This window comes from Lygodium microphyllum, chromosome 17, assembly GCF_053477565.2.
Source record: "Lygodium microphyllum isolate KBCC chromosome 17, Lygodium_microphyllum_v1.1.10, whole genome shotgun sequence".
Classification (NCBI taxonomy): domain Eukaryota; kingdom Viridiplantae; phylum Streptophyta; class Polypodiopsida; order Schizaeales; family Lygodiaceae; genus Lygodium; species Lygodium microphyllum.
In genome coordinates, this window is record NC_141151.1 from 31,221,068 (window position 1) to 31,234,030 (window position 12,963).

The 12,963-nt window shown below is 47.2% G+C and overlaps 1 protein-coding gene across 1 annotated transcript in view; it reads left to right on the forward strand.

Moving 5' to 3' along the window:
• Positions 1 to 12,963, forward strand: part of LOC148021750 (histidine acid phosphatase family protein) — a 124,533-nt gene that overhangs the window by 34,952 nt on the left and 76,618 nt on the right. The window contains exon 4 of the mRNA XM_087697284.1: positions 2,763 to 2,856. Coding sequence (XP_087553410.1) covers positions 2,763 to 2,856 — 94 coding nt within the window. The remainder of the gene's footprint in view (positions 1 to 2,762; positions 2,857 to 12,963) is intronic.

Genomic DNA, 12,963 nt, shown 5'->3' on the forward strand with positions numbered 1-12,963 from the left:
TGCCCTGGCGACTCACCCGATCCTTTCAATGTTATCCTCCATGGCAGCTTCTGCTCAGCTGGTAGGGTTGTCTCTTCCTTTGGGCCAGCACTTCATTAGCCAATCTTTGGCTGATGACACCTTTATGATTTTGCAGGCGGACAGGGACAACATTCGAAAGGCATTAGATGTTTGGACGCTCTTTGGTCAGGCCTTTGGGCTTCGCATCAATGCCTTTAAGTCAGCCATTCTCAGTTGCACAGAGCTTGATTTACAGTCATTAGGTTGGCAAGGCCAGGTGGTTTCGCGTGGCTCCATTGTCAGGCATCTTGGATACCCATTGGGGGTGGATGTACGGCCAAAGGACGTGCTGGAGTGGATTTCACAAAAACTGGCGGCGAAGTTTATGTATTGGAAGTGGCAAGCGTGGCCATTCCATGTCCGCCTCAAAGTGGCTCGGACAATTATGCTACCAATGCTAACGTATTTCCTGCCATTGTTGCCATGGACGCCTACTACTTTGAAGGCTCTCACTCATCCCATCCGTTTCATGCTATGGAAGAAGGATTCACTGCAGGCAGGCATTTCGTGGATTTCATGGTCACATACATGTACCCCTAAGCGCATGGGTGGTGGCGCTATTTTGGATGCAGAAACTCATATGCTAGCTCTCCGTTGGTCCCTTTTTCGCGCCATGTGTGTGGATCATCACCCGTGGACCATCATAGCTTGTTATTTTCTTGAGGACAGCGGGCTCCGCCATGGTAACACCCGGCTTCGGGCCTCCTGGTGGCATGTCCTTAATGCTGACTCTCGTTTTTCCAGTCCCTCTTTCTCTTTGTTACTGCACTTGGTCGGCTCTTGGAAAGTGGTGCTCCAAAAGGCCCGTTGGCACCCGGTAGGGGACCGCTTGCAGACTAACTCCTTTCAGCTGGAATTGTTGGCAGTATCGAGACTACTTTCACTAACTCCTTTCAGTTGGAATTGTTGGCAGTATCGAGACTACTTTCATGGGAAGATAAACATCAGCTCAGACTGAGATTTAACTGCATAGCCCGTTTAGGTGTGACGTCGGTTGCGGATGCTACCCTTGCCACTCGCAATGTCCTCGTATCGTTTCGGATTGCTAGGCGACTTTTCAAGATCCCGCGCGGATACCGTGATTTATGGGGAAAGCTTTTGTCGGAGCTTCAGGGTAGGCAACCCTTTCCTGCGCTGGCTGTGGATTTGCCCTTGGCAGGACTGGGACCTTGCAGGCCGGTTGAGTCTGGAAAAGGTCTCTACTAATCAGGTGTATCATCTTCTCATTCAAGATCACCAATGGCTGGGTGAGAAAGCTAATACTGTTTGGGGACTGCGGAAATCGCTGTCATGGTGGCAGACAACGCTGATGGAGGGCTGGCTGAATAAGGCACCTTTCAAATGCAAGGTCTTTCTTTGGCGGGTAATGATTGGTGGTCTTCCTCTTGCCTCGGCCCTTGTCAAGCGTCGCATCTCGAATGGTAATTGTTTCTTCTGTACCACAACGGCGGAAACGGCCCGACATCGTTTTCTTTCTTGCCCGCTCGCCAAGAATAACTGGTCACTCTTGTCGCACATTTGGCGAGCTGTGGTGGGGTCCTCACTAACTCCTTTCGACTGGGTTTTTGTGCACCCGAAGTATCCCACACCGCCACAGTCGCATATGAAGATCTTATTTCACATTTTCAGATACTGGGGATGCTGGCACATTTGGACCACGCGCAATGCTTTTCTCTTTGATTCGGCCTCTAATGTACCGCGCCATATTGCCAGGCTTAAAGGGCTCTTGCATTGGCAGCTAGATCTCATCCGACACTCCGACTTGTTCCCTCAGGAGGATTTGCATCCTTGGCATATGGCAATTGCCTCTGGGTCGTTGCCATGATTGGTGTAACCTTTTTAGTGCATCACTACGGGGATTTCCCACACGTTGGCCTAGGGCCCTTGTGTCTCTTGTAATTAGAAAGAGAGAGAGAGAGAGAGAGAGAGAACCTCTTCACATGATGGCTTAGTGTCATCATGTATCTTGTAATCAAGTAATCTTGTATTTTTTCGTAATTAATACAATTACCTTTTACGAAAAAAGAAAGAAAGAGAGAGAGTATATTATATGGCCTAGGGCCCTCGTGCCTCTTGTAATCATGTAATCATGTAATCTTGTACCTTTTTTCCGTAATTAATACAATTACCTTTTACGAAAAAAAGAAGAAGAGAGAGGATATATTAGATGGCATGCAAGACAATCTATTACATCATCCAACGGTACATTGACATGTATAAAAATGAATGAAACATATTGTAAGGAACCTAGGACTAGAAAAGGGAAGTCTTATGACTAGAAATGTAGAGATGTGAGAGATCTTGGTATATCTGCTCATCCTAATCTCTCTCATAGCATACTCGGTCAGATTCATCTATGGCAGGGAGGTTGTGGGCATGGCCTTGGTGGATTTATGTGGCTGAACTTATGACATGAAACATGGGTGGTAGCTTGAGAGTTTCAGCTCTATGGTTGTTATTGTCTAAGCTGATGTATTCCATTATTTTCATGTCAAAAAGTGCTATTTACAGCTTCAAAGGCATGGAACTTACTGAAGTATCATCCTACTTGTTAATGTCAGCTCAATTAATATCTTGTGCTTGATCTGATCGTGCTGGCTTTAAAAGCTGGGAGAATGTATGGCATACATGTGAGATTTGGAAGGTAAACTTGGGTCAATAATATAATCTAAGCTTGTGTTGCTGTTTGGTTTTCCTTGCAGTTATGATGCAGCAAAAGCACTTACAAGCAAGCTTGTAGAGGAAGCAAATGTGCTTCCACCTGTAGGCTGTACTCCTGTACATCTAAATCTTGTGGTAATTACTTCTAAATATATATCCTGTTAATGTGGTCACTAGTAATTAGTTTAGGCTGCTTCTTGGTATATAGTCCAAAAGCTTTCAAAAAAGTTTATTTTCCTAATTGAAGAGTCTACTAAATTTTGTATGCATGTCCCTTGGCCCCAAGTTGGTGGCATGAGCATGCTGTAATACTAGAGTTTTTCCTTTTGCTCAAACCCTTCTTGTTTTGAGATTTCTTAATTCAATTAATCCATTGATGCTAGGTCTTATTGAGTTTGAGGAGCTTTAGGGTTGCATGTTTGTGAAATATGTTTCCACATGTTCCCCCCATGGTTGTAGTTTCCAACCACATTGTAAGAAGTGGGATAGTAAGGACACTCAGAAGCTTGAATGACATATGCCATGGCACTTTTCTTCTCTTAATGCTTTCCTTCTTAGGTTGAAAGCTGTCAACAAAAGAAAGAAGATACTTTTTTGTCACATGGGATAGGAACAAAAATGGGGAACATGGAAGGACGCAATAGTCCAACCATCTCAGCCTTGTTGATCAATCCCTAGGTATGCTGCTTACCCACATGATCAATTGCCCCATTTTGTTTTTCACCAGCCATAAGCTGCCATCTGCGTGATTTCACACCCAATGACACCTCACTTTACCACACAAGCTAAGCCTGTATTGTTGACTTCATAAGAGCGCACAGACAGTCCATAAGTCCCTTGCTAATCGGCCTCCACAAAGCTTACCACAAACCCATGTAAGCACAAAACACACCTATAATCAGTCAGCATCATTGTTGCTCTATATGGTGCCATAATCCGTCAATATCCATGTCCACTATAGTGCCATAGTCAACACTTGCTGCCATGAATGCCTTCACCTCCTAGTTAGTCCACATCATATTGAGGCACACCATCATGCTGTGTTGAATGCCAAGAATGCTAGCTGCACCATCATGTTGTGCTCAACATCAAGAATGGCATATCATGTGTAGAGGCCATGTAAGAGCTGCTGCCCATAAGCATGAAGGCGTCCATGTGATCATCATATGTACCAAAAGCATGTCATATGCTCCATGCCTCATGTCAAGCTTGTTGTGTTAATCAAAAGTACTTGATTGGTCTTTTAAAGGGGTACATAATCCACCATAAGGCCACCAAGAGCCCTTAGGCTACAAATGTGAAGATATGCTAGGGTTCGCATTGAGGAAACACAGAAAGTATGACCACAAGTGAAGCACAAAGACTCAGATAGTGATGTGCAAAACTCATAAACACAAAACTCCAAACTCAAACATAGAGACAAACACAAACACTGAAAGAGAGAGAGGAGAACTTTGAATTGAATGGATGCTACAAATGAATCTAAGAGTGTACAAAATGCTCAAGAAGGGCACAGTTGAAGAGTGTTGGAGTGTGATGTCCACCGGAGACAGAGCCGGAGTGTTGTAACCACTAGTCGAAGATCTTCAAGTGAGAGAAATGAGAAAACACTGATCACCAAGGCAGTAGGAGACCTATCAATAGTAGAGGAAGTGGAGGATGATGTAGACAGCCACATCAATTGCAAAAACGCAGGCTGATATAATTGTTAGGCGGAGATTCATCAAGTCTTGAGCTGTAAACGCAAGCTGATTTGGGTGTTGATGATGAGGAGATTGCAAGCAACTGCTACTAGCTGAAAATGGAGTAGTACGAGGCCTCGAGACAGCAAGCTGTTAGTAGGGATGGAGACTCCAAGTGTTGGAGAGGATGGTGCTACAGTCGGCAAGGGCTGGACAACAGAGGGAAGGTGGTTGATGACTGAAATCTTGGGAGCGAGAAACTTGCACACAAGGATGGGGCTGAATGGTTGGCAGCTTGTCCATTTATAGATGTTGGAGGATCCTTCCAAATCAAGGTTTTGCATGTGGGACATGGAAACTCTCTACAATTGCTTCCTGCTTAATGAAACTTTTGGTAATTTACTGTTTTGGGGCTGTTTTAAAGAGCTAATTAGTTTGGAATAAATGTTTAGCTCAGTACCTCCTCTTAGACCCAAATTGGAATCATAAAGGGATTGGAAGAAAAGCTCAAGTCCATTTTTACTCCAAGGTATCCCATCCCAAAGGAGTCGGGGTATCGGACAAAGGGTGCACATTGGTTGCCTAGTGGCCTACCAGAACTATAGAGGCGATGGTTATCTTAACAAGGGATTCCAAGTTGACCACCCTAGAGAGACCGAGGTGTAAGCGATCAGTCCCTGGCCGAGCAGGCAGCCACGCGGCCGTCTAGTCGGACTGTACCAGTCGGCCAGCCACATGGCAGTCCAGTCGGACTGTACTAGTTGGCTACATTTAATGCAGCCGACCTGTCATTTCTGATCACATTATTTTCGGCTATTTATAGCTGACATGCTGCACATTCTTCCATAGTTTTGTTTTGCAGATTTCAGGCTGGAGATTCGTGCAGACTGGAGCGTACTTCGAGGTGAACAGCAGGTTGCATCGTCGAGGTGGAGACACGCAGTCCCGCGCACTGCGCCCGTGTATATATCTACATATCTTTGTATACAACACACCTTATACAGCAGATCTTCATCTTCCACTGTCTCTTTCTCTCTCTCTATTCTCTCTGTGTTCACTCTCTCTCTCAGTCTTGGTTCCACGCTTCCGCATCGCTGCACTCTGACATGGTATCAGAGCAATGAAGAAGGGGTGACTGAGTGAAGAACTTGCCTGAAGAGGAGATTCCATCGCAACACAAGGCTGCGTTTCCAGCGTTCGAGGGCGAGCGGGAGGGCTGCGCATCGGAACAAGGCTGAAGTGAGCGTGGGCGCACGGGAAAGGAGTCCAGTTGGTGGATTTGCTACTGTTTACTGCTGTTTGAAGAGGAGGAAGGCTGTGTTTTCAGCTTTCAAGTGCAGGTTTTACTTTTTCATCGCCTTCGGCGGGTGAAGAAGGTTCGGGACGCGGAAGAAAGAGCCCTAGCAGGCTGCGTTTTCACAGTCAGAGGGGGCTACTTTTGCGTTTTTGCAAGCATTACAGGTGAAGATGTCTATAGAGATTGACTTGGAGTTCCAGACGATCATGGATCGGAAGGTGCTTGTCTTACCGGCTCTTCCCTCAGATCAAAAGCTCGATGGCGACAATTACCGCATCTGGCGCGTGATGATGTTGGCCATCCTTGAGTCTTACGATTTGATAGAGCTTGTACAGGAGGAGATCGATCGGCCCTCGGTGAGAGATGAGTCCAAACTCTCTTCCGATGCTCGTGCGGAGTTGGCTAAGGCTCACTGGGACAAACTGAATGCTCGAATTCATTCTTTTCTTTTTCTGTCTTGTACTACAGCCGTGATAGCCCACATCGAGCACTTGACGGTGGCTCGAGAGATATGGCTGGAGCTTGACCAGATGTATAACCGGATGACCCTTATGAAGAGGGTTTCTTTGGAGGTGCAGATGCGGACCTTGTCCGTGAACAAGTCTTCTTCGTTGTGGGAGCATATCAACAAGCTTAGACAGCTTCAGATGCAGGTTCAGAATGCGGGGAAGCCAATTTCCTCCGAAGACATGGCGATCACACTTCTGTCCCAGTTGCCACCACGATTCGGTGCTTTTTACTCTGCCCTTATTGCTTCGGGGTGTGAGTCTACGCTTCGGTGGGAAGAGTTGGTTCCTATGGTCTTGGACCAAGAGGAACAACTGAAGGGCCAGCATGCTTCCAAGTCGGAAGCTTTGACAGGTCAAGCCTCTCAGAGGAAGGGGAAGCACCAAAAGAAGAAGAAGGAGAACAACAAGTCAAAGAAGGACAAGGACAAAGAATCCACATGCCATATTTGTGGTAAGACCGGCCATTGGAAGAATGATTGCCCCGACAAGGACAAGAAAGACACCAACAAGAAGGACTCGAAGGATTCTGGAGTGGTGGTTGCACCCTCATCAGCTGCGTTTTTTCATCTAGCAGTCATTGAGGACTCTACACCGAAGGCTTCTGATGTTGTGATGACAGCTCCCCAGGCTCGAGAGTGGATCGTTGACAGTGGTGCCTCTCGGCACATGACTCATTTATCAATTGGTATTGCCCAGTTGCGACCTTCGCGTGGGCAGATTGTCATCGGAGATAGCTCTTCGGTGCCTATTGCAGGACGGGGTGAGATGCAGCTTATTCCAGATGGACGTGGTGGTACTCATACCTCGGAGGTCTTGCATGTGCCAGGTCTAGGGTATCATCTAATTTCGGTTCATAAGATGTGTTCACTTGGACTTTTGGTGGAGTTTGACAGTGATTCAGTGCGAGTCCTTGATAGTGGGTCAAGGAAGGTTTTCTCATCAGGATATGAGGAGAACGGCATCTACAAATTGACGTCTTCTACCACTCTCCCTACTCTTCTTCTTACCTCTCAGACACAGTTAGAGCTATGGTATGCTCGGTTTGGTCACCTCAACTATGATTATCTTCGGAGGGCGTCACGTGGACAGCTTGGTCGAGGGTTGCCGGACATAGTGGTGAGCCAGCAGCCATGCGTCTCCTGCATTCGTGGGAAGCAGTGTACGGATGCGATTCCCAACAAAGCTTCGCGGCGGTCTACTTCCCCGATGGAGCTTGTATCTACGGATCTTTGTGGCCCTATGAGGAACGAGTCCTTGAAAGGGAGCTCGCACTTCATGTTGATCGTAGATGACTACAACAGGATGACATGGGCCTACTTCTTGGCATTGAAGTCGGAGGCTTTCTCCCACTTTAAAGATTGGCTTCTCTTTGAGGAGAACCGATCGGGCCGGCAATTGAAGACCTTGCGCTCCGACAAGGGTGGTGAATTTGTCTCTAATGCGTTTGCTCGTTTTTGTGGAGATAAAGGCATTCACCACGAGTTTGCTAACACCAACACTCCTCAAAAAAATGGCATTCTTGAACGGAAGAACCGAAGTGTGATCGAGATGGCACGTACCATGATGGAGCACCGACAGACACCTCAGTTTCTATGGGCCGAGGCTGTGGCTATTGCAGTCCACATCCTTAACCGATCCCCCACTTGGGCCGTCGATGGGATGACACCTTTTGAGGCTTACTTTGGGACTAAGCTCAATGTTTCTTATTTGAGGGTTTTTGGGTGTGATGCCTATGTTCACATTCCCAAGACTCATTGCGATAAATTTGAAGCAGCTTCCTAAAGATAGGTGTTTGTTGGCTACAGCTCTCAGTCCCAAGGCTATCGCTTGTATGATCCCGTACAGCGGGATGTGTACACTAGTCGAGATTTGTACACTAGTCGAGATGTGCGGTTTGTGGAGGTTCCGGCCATAGCAGCGGGTGAGGAGCATCCCGTTCTTGGAGATCCAGGGGAGAGTTGGGTTCTCGAGACAGTTCCTTTGGAGCCAGCGCCTTTTGATTCTGATTCTGTTTTCGATATAGAGTCTACTATTCCACCGGTCACCCTCGAGGAGTTACCACCGGTGGATATCCCAGAGTCTTTAGTTGATGGAGAGCAACGCGGAGAGGTCCGGCCTCTTTCTCGTTGGGCCCGTGACACACTCCGAGATTCAGGGATCGAGGGGGTCCCTGAGGAGTGGGGACCGTAGGATGGTCCACGGCGGTCACGGAGGCACGAGGCACATTCTACGGAGCTTGTTTGCTCTAACTATTGTTTGATGACCCGTGTTATGCAGGATCGAGAGCCCACCTCCGTGAAGGAGGCTTTACAGTCCGCACCATGGAAGAAAGCTATGGAAGCCGAGTTGGAGGCTATTGAGAGGAATGGCACTTGGTATCTCGTGCCTCGCCCCTCGCATAAGAAGGTGATTGGCGTCAAATGGGTCTTCAAGACCAAGTACCTTAGCGATGGTTCTTTGGACAAGCATAAGGCTCGGCTTGTTGCTAAAGGTTTTGCTCAGCGCCCTAGGATTGACTGTCATGATACTTTTGCCCCCACTGCTCGTATGGCGACTATTCGAGCTGTTCTTGCCTTGGCTGGCCATAGGAGATGGCCTGTCTACCAGTTGGATGTGAAGTCGGCCTTCCTCAACGGTGATTTGAAGGAGGAGATCTATGTAGAGCAGCCTCTTGGCTTTGGATCTTCAGATGGGCAAGTCTACAGGTTAAAGAAGGCCTTGTATGGCCTCAAGCAGGCTCCGCGTGCATGGAACGAGAAGATTGACTTGTTCCTTCAGTCACAGTTGGGATATCGGCGTTCCAAGGCCGATCTGCAGCTTTATGTACACACTTCCAAGGCTGGTTGTGTGCTTTTTGTGTTGTATGTTGACGATTTGATTGTCACAGGTGATCATGCACAGAAGGTCAAAGAGACGAAGGTAGCTTTACATCAGGCGTTCGAGATGACAGACTTGGGTCTACTCCACTTCGTCTTGGGCCATGAGATTTATTAGTCTCAGAGGGGGATTTTCATCTCTCAGCAAAGATATGTACATGAGCTCTTGGTTTCTTTTGCGATGGAGGATTGCCGGACCATTTCTACTCCTATGGATCCGAACTGGAAGGCCACTTCACATTCAGATTCTCCCTTGGCGGATGCTTCCCACTACCGTCAGTTGATTGGATCATTGATTTGGCTCCTCAACACTTGTGTTGATCTTTGTTTTGCTGTTGGTCTCTTGGCGGGGTTCATGAGTGAACCTCAGACGGTGCATTGACAGGCTGCTCAGCGGATACTTCGGTATTTGAGGGGGACCTCTGAGTTAGGGATTCATTATCCAGTAGGCACAGGTGGTTCACATCTTGTACTTGCAGGTTGGAGCGACTCGGATTGGGCTGGCGATGTGGACCACAGGCGGTCTACTACAAGCTACTGTTTTACCTTGGGTGCAAGTGTTATCTCATGGAGTAGCAAGAAGCAGCCACGGTAGCCCTTTCGTCTACTGAGGTGGAGTATCGGGCCGCGTCTTCCACCACATGTGAGGCTGTGTGGCTTCGGAGATTGTTGGAGGAGCTTGGATGCCCCTAGACTCGTCCTACTTTTTTGCGATGTGACAATGAGAGTTGCATTGCCTTGGCACGGAATCCTGTTTTCCATGCTCGGACGAAGCACATAGAGATCTAGTACCACTTCATCAGGGAGAAGCTTTTGGATGAGACCATAGCTGTGGAGTATTGCAAGATAGAGGACAATCTTGCGGATTTGTTTAAGAAGGCGCTTCCCCAAGCTCTACTTCGGAGACATGCCAGATCCCTCAAGCTTTTGCCCCGTCCAAGCTCTAAGAGGGGGTGTTAGCGATCAGTCCCTGGCCGGGCAGGCAGCCACGTGGCAGTCTGGTCGGACTGTACCAGTTGAACAGCCACGTGGCAGTCCAGCCAGACTGTACCAGTCAGCTGCATTTAATGCAGCCGACCTGTCATTTCTGATCACATTATTTTCTGCTAGTTATAGCCGACATTCTGCACATTCTTCCACAGTTCTGTTTTGCAGATTTCAGGCTGGAGATTCGTGCAGACTGCAGCGTACTTCGAGGTGAAAAGAAGGTTGCATCGTCGAGGTGGAGACACGCAGTCCAGCGCACTGTGCCCGTGTATATATCTGCATATCTTTGTATACAGCACACCTTATACAGCAGATCTTCATCTTCCACTGTCTCTTTCTCTCTCTCTATTCTCTCTGTGTTCACTCTCTCTCTCGGTCTTGGTCCCACGCTTCCGCATCGCTGCACTCTGACACCAGGCATTGGATGAAGGGTGCTCCTTGGCTGCCCAGTGGGCTACCGGGGCATGCAAAGGTGGATGGAATCACATTGAACTCCCCCTTTTCTTTTTTGGGAGAACAGATATGGTTTGCAACTTGTCCCATAATTGTGCCTTGTGGGCATAGTTGTTAGGTACGAAAAGTACGGTACGGTACGATATGATAAAATACGGTACTAAATGGTACCTTAAGATTTTATAAGGTACAGTACGATATTAGTACGAAAAAAAATGAACTTCATTATTTTGAACTATAGATGATAGAACATATGTTTAAAGTCTAAATAGCAATGCTATTGGAGTAGTATATAAGATGAATACTTGAGGGTAACACGCCAAAACCTCTATGGCATATGCCGCATGCGCAACATGCGCTACAACTTACAAGTACATACATAGGAGTGGATACATCATACATGAATGATCATACAAATAAGAGGCATGTATGCTTGAGAGAGAGAGAGAGAGAGAGAGAGAGAGAGAGAGAGAGAGAGAGAGAGAGAGAATTCTTATTGGACTTCTCCTCTCAGGGCACTGCTTCGTTTGAACGATTGCTCTCTAATGTGCAGCGGGTTGCTCGGCAGTATGGGATCCATCATGCCTCTCTTTGTCGGCGGCGTCGACAAGCAGCGGAGGACCTGCTGTCTTTGGTTCGTTCTCTGCTGGTGGACACTCCAGATGATGAATTTCTGCTGTCCCTGGCAATGCGTGTGGCTGATCTTATTAAAGAGTTTCAGTTGAAATCTTATCAGCAGGCAAAATTGCAACATCTGACAGAGACTTTGCAAGATAGTGCTGGTCAGACTCATAAGTTCTTTCGAGCTCTCCATGCTTCTCTTGCTCGAGAGAATATGACTAGACTCCAGGATGCAGAAGGTCAAATGGTCCATGATCCGCAGACTATTGTGAATATTTGTAGGAATTATTTCCTCGACCTTCTTGGTTCCACTTCTCCACCTTTAGGGCAAATTACTCATGCCCGTTCAGTTTTTTATGATATGGTCCGCAATCAGGTTTCGCAGGACATGCAAGCTTCTATGGAGTCAGATATTTCTGAGGCGGAGGTTATGGATGTTTTGTTACACTTGCCCAACGATAAAAGTCCTGGTTGGGATGGTCTCACCAATGAGTTCTTTGAGGTTTTTGCTACCCAACTGGCGAAACCATTGAAGGCTTTGTTTAAGCAGGTGTGGGAAACGGGGATCATGCTAGCCTCATGAAAAGGACTTATTAAACTGCTTCCAAAAGTTCCTTTGCTGTCTATGTTGACACATTGGTGCCCAATCTTTTTGATGGGTTCTATGTATAAAATCTTTTCCAAAGTTATGGCGAATCGGCTCCATAAGTATCTTCCTGCCATTGTGCATCCTCTCCAATATGGTTTCATTAAGGGCCGAAACATTCTGCACAATGTGTTAAATGCGCAACTGGCGATTGATTATGCAACTATGGGCTTTGGTGCTCGGATGTCTCGTCTGATTTACACCATCAGTGTTGCGGCGTCTTCGCGGGTCATGCTGAATGGAGGCGTTACCAAGCCATTTGTCCTTGCTCGCTTTGTCAGATAGGGGTGCCCTTTGAGTCCTCTCTTCTTTGCCCTTGCGACTCATCCAGTTCTTTTGATGTTATCTCATATGGCAGCTTCTACTTAGTTGACTGGATTTTCGCTTCCTTCTGGACAGCACTTCATTAGTCAATCCTTGGCTGATGATAGCTTTATGATTCTGCGTGCGGACAAGGATAACCTTCGCAAAGCACTAGATGTTTGGGCTCTCTTTGGTCAGGCTTCCGGTCTTCGCATCAACACTTTGAAATCAGCCATTCTCAGCTGCACGGAGTCGAACTTGCAGTCATTGGACTGGCAGGGTATGGTTGTTCCCCATGGCTCCATTGTCAAGCATCTTGGGTACCCTTTGGGTGTTGATGTTCCCCCAAAGCAGCTACTACAGTGGATTTCACACAAGCTGGTGGCTAAGTTTCTGTATTGGAAGTCTCAGGCCTGGCCCTTCCATGTTTGCCTCAAAGTAGCCCAGACAATTATGTTGCCAATGCTCACATATTTCTTGCCATTGATGCCCTGGACTACTACTACACTGAATGCTCTTACTCAGTCTATTCGTTTCATGTTGTGGAAGAAGGATTCCTTGCATGTAGGCATTTCCTGGATTTCTTGGTCGCATGCGTGCACCCCCAAACGCATGGGTGGAGGGGCTATTTTAGATGCTGAACTCATATGTTGGCGCTCCGTTCGTCTCTTTTCCGCGCCATGTGCTCAGATCATCACCCATGGGTCGTTATAGCCCGTTATTTTCTTGAGGATCACGGGCTTCTGCATGGTAATACCCAAATCCGGAGTTCTTGGTGGCATGTTCTTAATGCAGATTCTTGGTTCTCCAGTCCTCCATCTCTGCTTGCCCATTTGGTATGTTCCTGGAGACTGGTCCTCCGGAAGGC